The sequence below is a fragment of the Coregonus clupeaformis genome, chromosome 17 (assembly GCF_020615455.1).
Source record: "Coregonus clupeaformis isolate EN_2021a chromosome 17, ASM2061545v1, whole genome shotgun sequence".
NCBI lineage: Eukaryota > Metazoa > Chordata > Actinopteri > Salmoniformes > Salmonidae > Coregonus > Coregonus clupeaformis.
In genome coordinates this window covers 40,357,755-40,366,150 of record NC_059208.1, presented here as the reverse complement: position 1 = coordinate 40,366,150, position 8,396 = coordinate 40,357,755, and the positions used below count along the sequence as shown (strand labels likewise).

Here is an 8,396-nt window from a genome sequence, read left to right as displayed (position 1 = left end):
GGAATCAAAATAACAATTAGTGTTTAATTGGGTAAGGTAAACAAGAGTTTGGGGGAAATGTAGCAAGATGATCTGGAGATAGGGGATGAAATGATCATGTATAGTCTAATGACATACAATTAAGATACAGCTACGTAAGTACTGTACTATGATTTAGTAACCTATTGTATGATGAGTCACATTTACAGTAAAAGGTGTGAGTAGTGTACTAACCATAACTGTACGTGGGTGGTGCTCTTTTGCTCCTGCTGTCATTCGTTCTGCGCAAGCGCAGAATGAATTTATAGCACCTCCTCGCGCATGCTCATTTCCAAATCCACAGGATCCGCTTTAAATCACTCGAAAGACAACGCATCCACAACACTGCTGGACATCTACGCATTATATTCCCTTTCTTAAATTAGCCCCCCTCAGCTTCGCGATACCGCCCCCAATTTCAGTGTCGGTACGGAGCCGCCAGGCCGGGACAGAGACGGAGAGAGAGCCCTCGGCCATGGAAGCGCTCGGACCCGGTAAGAAGATGATATGAGAAGCCTGTGTCGGGAGTGTGTGCGCCTGTTCATTGCTCAACTGGGGACCGTGGTTGTAGCTAGGCCTCGACGACAGAGAAAAAACAAACGAGCATACCAGGCCCAACGTGTGTAACATTAATACATCGGAGATAAGGTTATTTCCGTGACTACTACAGCCTGATAAGCACATGTTATGCAAGACAAAACGAGGGATCTTGTTTTGGTCAATCTCGGCTGCTGGTTTTCTATCTGAAGCAGCTCGATACGAGGGCTGGACGGCATTGTGTGTGTGGGGGGGATTTAACCAATACCTTCCTTCCGTGTCGTGTGTCTGTTGTTGTCTAGCCTATCGTTTCATCAGCAAACACGCTATTTTTTCAGCTTTATGATACGTTTAAAACGATTCCAGTTGAAATACGTATGCCCTCAAGCCCATATAGCGTTAGAACATGTTAATATGAAGCCTAGTGGCTTTGTGCAATCGACAGTAGGGAAGGGAATGTTGTCGTCTCCCCGTACTGTCCTCCTCTCTACCTATTGAAAGCAACGAGAGACGCTAACTAACGTTACAATGCTGCCACAATGTCTTTGTTCACGCTAAAATATTTAAATATTATCGACTGTTGGCAGTAAATTATTTTAAAAGCGTGTTGGTATGCTTTCTTTCATTTCTGTCAGTGGTTTGCGCGCCACCGTCGCCTGCCAGTGCCTTGGAGGAAATTATCATGCAGTCGTGCGTGCATGGAGCCTGGCTTTTGAAAGATCGCGTACTCCATGACCATACCTACTATAACAGTCATTTTTACTGTGATGCAATGGCCACTAGTTGAGTTCAGGATATCACACACGAGATGCCTCAAGATGCTGCACTTCCAATTGACAGTTTACCAATATGTATGGTTCTTTCACACCTGATATACAACTAACTGTCATGCAGCTGGTGAGAATACCTCAGTCTTTATTATAAGGGATTAACAAGTTATCACCTCTTTTGTTACCTGATTTATAGAAACAATTTTCACCAGCAATGAAACACTCATGCCATCAGCTCACTACCACAGCCTATACATTCTTCTCAATTTCCTGTTTGCCATTAAAATGTTAAATGTCACTAGGTGGAATTGATGGCCACATTGGCTACATCCATGCACAAACACAAGCTTGGGCATTTATCCATAGGCAAATATAATGGAATAATTTGCATTTTATGGTATTCTGGAAGGCTTCAATGTAACCTTGCTCCCTGTTATATAGAACCTACTCGTTTAGTATGCAACCCCTTCACAGCTGCCATTCTGCTCACTGTTGTCTGTGCCAAATCATCAAAAAGACCAAGTGATGGTCTTTCTAGAAATCATTGCAACGCAGTACACCCAAATAACCTCCTCAGACTTTTAGCTTTGCACCTTATCAGCTGCATCTCCCTGAGCATCATCACATACAGTACATGAAAGCTTGTTTAGGTAGAAAATGTAATTATCCTCACGGGGGGAATTAGTTTTGCTGCAGAATGATCCATAAAAACCCACCGTAAACAAAGGAGGAAATGTAGGACATGAAAATATGCAATTCACAAGGTTGCTGTTATAAGGACAGCAGGTGGGCATGTTCAGTAGGCTAACCTTAGTTGATCCATAATATGGGCCTAGGCAGTTTAATCTACAACACATACAGGCCGAGCTGGCCACTAGCTATCCCCTGTGTCTTGTGGTTGTGAATAGCTTACGTGCCCCAGCAGTCCCCAGGCCCCTCTATTCTCCACTGTGTAATCCAGGTGACTGCACGTCCCTCACGGTCAATGTCATTATAGACTCATCAGCCCAGTGCATCCTGTCTGCAGGTTAAGGCCCCCCTGTCTCTCACTTGCACTAGAGTAAAAGCATGGATGCTTAATGGTAGTAGGCCTGTATGTTGACCATGACTGAAGTAGGTTTTGTATCTGTTACCACCATGAACCCTAACCTACTGCCTTTACCTGAGAGAGGGACACTCCCGAGTGGCGCAGTGGTCTAAGGCACTGCATCGCAGTGCTAGCTGTGCCACTAGAGATCCTGGTTCGAATCCAGGCTCTGTCGTAGCCTGCCGCGACCGGGAGACCCATGGGGCGGCGCACAATTGGCCCAGCGTCGTCCAGGGTAGGGGAGGGAATGGCCGGCAGGGATGTAGCTCAGTTGGTAGAGCATGGTGTTTGCAATGCCAGGGTTGTGGGTTCGTTTCCCACGGGGGGCCAGTATGAAAATGTATGCACTCACTAACTGTAAGTCGCTCTGGATAAGAGCGTCTGCTAAATGACTAAAATGTAATGTAAAATGTCTCCCAACATCTAGGCCTAACTCTATTGGCCATACTGACACTCTTCAGATTTTTACAAACTACACCTTTCCATTACTACATAAATCACCTTAAAAATGTCAATTATAACGTTAATAGACCAACAACCAGTGCTCCTCATTTTAAGTCGGTTATGCTCAGTAATTTACTCACATTTTATCAAATAACCAAACAAAGCATTTTTGGCGGAAAAAGCATTATTTCCCAACAAATGTAATTGTGGTGGTCTGCTTTATCTGATAGCATTCTCCTTTGGTGCAGTGCAACCACGGTAACCAATTGGCGTTGTTTTGAGATTGGCTTTGATCACGTAAGAATCAGTGCAGCCGCATGCGCACATCTTGGCCATGTGCAATGCATTCATTTGCTTGGGCAGTGGGCTTGATCATGTGCAATTTGCCTGAAGTGCATGTGACAGTCAGCCAGGCCCTGCAGGTTGCAACTGCAGACTTGAATCCATAGTTAAGGTACCAGTGAGACACCCCCCAGTCAGAAAGGTTTGGGGAGAAGGGAGGGGTCCAGGCATTCTACACAGTGACACACTGACAGCTCCTCTCAACCGCCCTGAGGCAGCAGCTGAGGGGGCTATATATAGGTCCGGTGCTGTTTTTGGTGAAAGTGGGTGAGTCGGGGTGACCCAACCTGACTGTTACACCCACTGGGATCCCTCTCTGAACCTTACCTACAGCACACGCACACTGTGCATCCCTGGGGCTGTTGTGGTTGGTCCTGTCGCAGTAACTTTTACAGGGACACGGGCTGAGAAGGAGGGTGGGGGGGCGATGGGGGATGAGGGCATGCATGGAGCGTGTTTTTAGGAAGCAGAGGGAGGGTCCTGATTGTCACCCTCTGGCTTCACTTGCTAACTGGAGCGTGGTGGTGCATTGGGTTCAGGACCCCCGCAGCCCGCTTGTTGTCAGTTGACAAAAGCATTCCCCTCCCTCCCTTACACCCAGCCTTCAATCTCAACTCTCCCCTTTCCCTCTCTATATGCTTTGAATCTTGAATGTCTATTAAAAAAATATTTAAAAATATTAATTGGATAGTTCCCCCTATTTTATAATAGATTCTTTAACACAAAGGCAAATTAAATGTAAGACACAAGTATACAATACAGTGGTGCATCCAACTTTCCAACATCCACCCAAATAATTGTCTAGATAAATTGCTAAGGACACATGCCTGTGAGTTAGTACTGGGGCTTGGTGCAATAGGCTTACACATTTTAATTTTGGGATATACACAAACAGTGTTCATGTTGTGCGTAACGGAAATCCTCGCCGTCTCTGCAGACCCTCATCTGGCCCTGCTGCCGTCTGTCTGACGCGCTGCTCTTTGTCTGGGGCGGGCCCTGTGCGTCGGTCTATGGTCTGGCTTGAGTGGGGTAGGGGCTTGGGCAGGACATTTGTTTTGTCCTCCCCTGTTGACCTATCTGGGTCGGAGGCCAGAGAGATGGATCAATCGTGTGTGTGTGGGCGGGTAGTCATGACCTGTTGGCGAGAGTTCATGTGGGAAACCGTGGTGATTGGACTGATTTCAGGAATTGATTGCGCAAATGTAAATAACAATTCGACAATAATGCAAAAAAAGAAATGGCAAATGCGTGCAACACTTTCTGTTGGTCAGCTTTTATGAATTTCTGAGCATCCTCTCCAAATATAGCTTAGCTACCAATAATTTCACCCACATTGGTCATCGTGCTGCTTAGACTCATTGCCAAAACAAATTGTATCTAAGACCAAAATGCCTCTTAACTACTACTTACTTGTCCTTTTTTCCTCTTAGTGTCATTTTAACAGGGTCTTATTCATTAGAGCACACCGTAGCAAAACATTTTGCAACGCAAACAAAACGAGCATTTCTTATTGGACAAGTTAAGGTAGCCCCTCATTGTTTGTCTGTTTTCTTCCGTTTAGTACCTAGTGAATACGACCCAGCTGAAATGAATGTATCAACCAACAAATGTGTGTGTTTCTGTGTTTGGACCCCCCTATAGGCCCGCCGGCCCCCACCTCCCTCTTCCAGCCCCCACGGAGGCCTGGCATGGGCACCGTGGGGAAGCCCATCCGCCTGCTGGCCAATCACTTCCAGGTGCAGATTCCCAAGATTGATGTCTATCACTACGATATCGACATCAAGCCTGAGAAACGGCCTCGGAGGGTCAACAGGTAAATACAACTGGGCATGGGGAGGGAAGGATAGAAATGTCTCTTTCGAGTGGAACAAGAAGGTGGAAATTGATTTTCAGAGAGAGGGAAATTAAGTTGATACTTTGAGGGTTTAGTTGTTTGGTAGAGGTTTTTAGTGGAGTTGAGGGAATGTCCTTGTTAGCGAAAGAAGTCAAACTCAAGTGAGTTGTACGTGTGAAAATAAAAATGGGTCTTCAACAGAGCAGCGGGTGGGAAGTGGTTTATTTGAACAATTTAATGTATAGGGAAAGACGGTGAAGACTGGGATCTTTTTGTGAATGCATTATCTGGCCATCTCATGATTCTCCTGTCTCACAGGGAGGTGGTGGACACAATGGTTCGGCACTTCAAGATGCAGATCTTTGGTGATCGACAACCGGGCTACGACGGGAAGAGGAACATGTATACGGCCCATCCTCTACCCATCGGGAGAGACAGGGTAAGCAATCGCCTTCATCACCATTGTACCTCTGGTTGTTGTGACCATGTAATGGGCTGTCTCTACTTCCCAGCACCTCTATCAGTTCTTGAAAGAGTTTTGAGTAGCCTCTGTTTTGACAGGTGTTTTTTTTTGCCACATCCAGAACCATCGATTTGATTCATCTGTGTATTCTAGGCCTTGACAAGTTTGTTTAGATGTATACACTGAGTGTACAAAACATCAGGAACACCTTCCTAATATTGAGTTGCACCCCCGTTTTGTCCTCAGAACAGCCTCAGTTTGTCGGGGCATGGACTCTATAAGGTGTCGAAAGCGTTCCACAGATATGCTGGCCCATGTTGACTCCAATGCTTCCCACAGTTGTCAAGTTGGCTGTATTTCCTTTGGGTGGTGGACCATTCTTGATACACACGGGAAACTGTTGAGCTTGAAAAACCCAGCAGCGTTGCAGTTCTTGACACACCCAAACTCGATCACCTGGCACCTACTACCATACCCTGTTCAAAGGCACTTAAATATTTTGTCTTGCCCAGTCACCCTCTGAATGGCACACACAGTGCATTCTGAAAGTATTCAAACCCCTTCACATTTTGCACATGTTGTTACGTTACAGCCTCATTCTAAAATTGATTAAATTACATTTTCCCTCATCAATCTACACACAATACCCCATAATGACAAAGCGAAAACAGGTTTGTAGATTTAAAAAAAACATTTTATAAATAAAAAAACCCAGGATATATCACATTTACATAAGTATTCAGACCCTTTACTCAGTACTTTGTTGAAGCGGCTTTGGCAGTGATTACAGCCTCGAGTCTTCTTTGGTATAACGCTACAAGCTTGGCACACCTGTATTTGAAGAGTTTCTCCCATTTATTCTCTACATATCCTCTCAAGCTCTGTCAGGTTGGATGGGGAGCGTCGCTGCACAGCTATTTTCAGGTCTCTCCAGAGATGTTAGATCGGGTTCAAGTCCGGGCTCTGGCTGGGCCACTCAAGGACATTCAGAGATTTGTCCCGAAGCAACTCCTGCATTGTCTTGGCTGTGTACTTAGGGTCGTTGTCCTGTTGGAAGGTGAACCTTTGCCCCAGTCTGAGGTCCTGAGCGCTCTGGAGCAGATTTTCATCAAGGATCTCTCTGTACTTTGCTCCGTTCATTTGTGCCTCGATCCTGACTAGTCTCCCAGTCCCTGCCGCTGAAAAACATCCCCACAGCATGATGCTGCCACCACCATGCTTCACCGTAGGGATGGTTCCAGGTTTCCTCAAGACGTGCCACTTGGCATTCAGGCCAAGGAGTTCAATCTTGGTTTCATCAGACCAGAGAATCTTGTTTCTAAGAGTCCTTTAGGTGCCTTTTGGCAAACTCCAAGTGGGCTGTCATGTGCCTTTTACTGAGGAGTGGCTTCATCTGGCCACTCTACCATAAAGGCCTAATTGGTGGAGTGCTGCATAGATGGTTGTCCTTCTGGAAGGTTCTCCCATCTCCACAGAGGAACTCTGGAGTTCTCTGACCATCGGGTTCTTGGTCACCTCTCTGACCAAGGCCCTTCTACCCCGATTGCTCAGTTTGGCCGGGCAGCCAGCTCTAGGAAGAGTATTGGTGGTTCGAAACTTCTTCCATTTTAAGAATGATGGAGGCCACTGTGTTCTTGGGGACCTTCAAAGCTGCAGAAATGTTTTGATACCCTTCCCCAGATCTGTGCCTCGACACAATCCTGTCTCGGAGCTCTACGGACAATTATTTTGACCTAATGTCTTGTTATTTGGTCTGACATGCACTGTCAACTGTGGGACCTTACAGTCTCTGAATATCCTTGAGTGGCCCAGCCAGAGCCTGGACTTAAACTCAATCGAACATCTCTGGAGAGACCTGAAAATAGCTGTGCAGCGACTCTCCCCATCCAACCGGACAGAGCTTGAGAGGTTCTGCAAAAAAAATTCACCTGTTTTTGCTTTGTCATTATGAGGTATTGTGTGTAGATTCAGGAAATAAAACTATTTAATCCATTTTAGAATAAGGCTGTAATGTAACAAAATGTGGAACAAGTCAAGCGGTCTGAATACTTTCCGAATGCTCTGTAGATACACAATCCATGTCTCAATTGTCTCTTGGCTTAAAAATCCTTCTTAAACTGGTCTCCTCCCCTTCATCTACACTGATTTTAAGTGGATTTAACAAGTGACATCAATAAGGGATCATAGATTTCATCTGGAGGCACCTGGTCTGTCTGTCATGGCAAGAGCAAGTGTTCCTAATGTTTTGTACACTCAGTGTGGTTTAAGCGCATCACAAATGTGTTTTTATTTGTGGCTTTTCAACCATTTCCTAACACCCTGCCCTCTCTCGCTCTCTAGGTGGATTTGGAAGTAACTCTGCCGGGGGAGGGGAAGGACCAGACCTTCAAGGTGTCTTTGCAGTGGGTGTCGGTGGTGAGCCTGCAGATGCTCCTGGAGGCCCTGTCAGGCCACAATGAGGTCCCCGAGGACTCTGTTCAGGCCCTGGACGTCATCACCCGCCACCTGCCTTCCATGAGGTACACATGGCTTACACTATACATTTGCCAAGCTACAAAGTCAACATTTTGAAAAATGTATTAACACAAAAAAATTTGGTTTTTGGTCTTAATTTAGGGTTAGGCATTGGTAGGGCTGTTGTGGTGACCGTATTACCGGCCGTCATGACTGCAGTAAAATTCCACATGACCGTTGAGTCACGGCAATCTCCTTTTTTATGCACTCTGGACATGCATTGGTAGTACCCAACTCACTGACGATCATCAGGTTGCTAATGATGGGGTACTCAGGGCTCTATTGTCCCTTTAACCACTCTGACGTCCATGCAAATGTCATCAAAATGGACAGCGCTTTCTAAGGTGGTGATTAATTTAAAACACCCATACGCATATTAGAGCTTAT

The 8,396-nt window shown here is 45.8% G+C and overlaps 1 protein-coding gene across 7 annotated transcripts in view; it reads left to right on the top strand.

Moving 5' to 3' along the window:
- The first annotated feature begins 314 nt into the window (after positions 1 to 314).
- The window catches only part of LOC121586382 (protein argonaute-4), a 36,750-nt gene continuing 28,668 nt past the window's right edge, over positions 315 to 8,396 (top strand). For 5 of the 7 annotated variants that reach the window (XM_041903014.2, XM_041903012.2, XM_041903015.2 and 2 more), the window contains exons 1-4: positions 315 to 512; positions 4,828 to 5,011; positions 5,351 to 5,471; positions 7,836 to 8,014. In XM_041903014.2, coding sequence (XP_041758948.1) covers positions 494 to 512; positions 4,828 to 5,011; positions 5,351 to 5,471; positions 7,836 to 8,014 — 503 coding nt within the window. In that variant the 5' untranslated portion in view covers positions 315 to 493. The remainder of the gene's footprint in view (positions 513 to 4,827; positions 5,012 to 5,350; positions 5,472 to 7,835; positions 8,015 to 8,396) is intronic. The other 2 variants (XM_041903013.2, XM_041903010.2) reach the window with 1 other exon arrangement.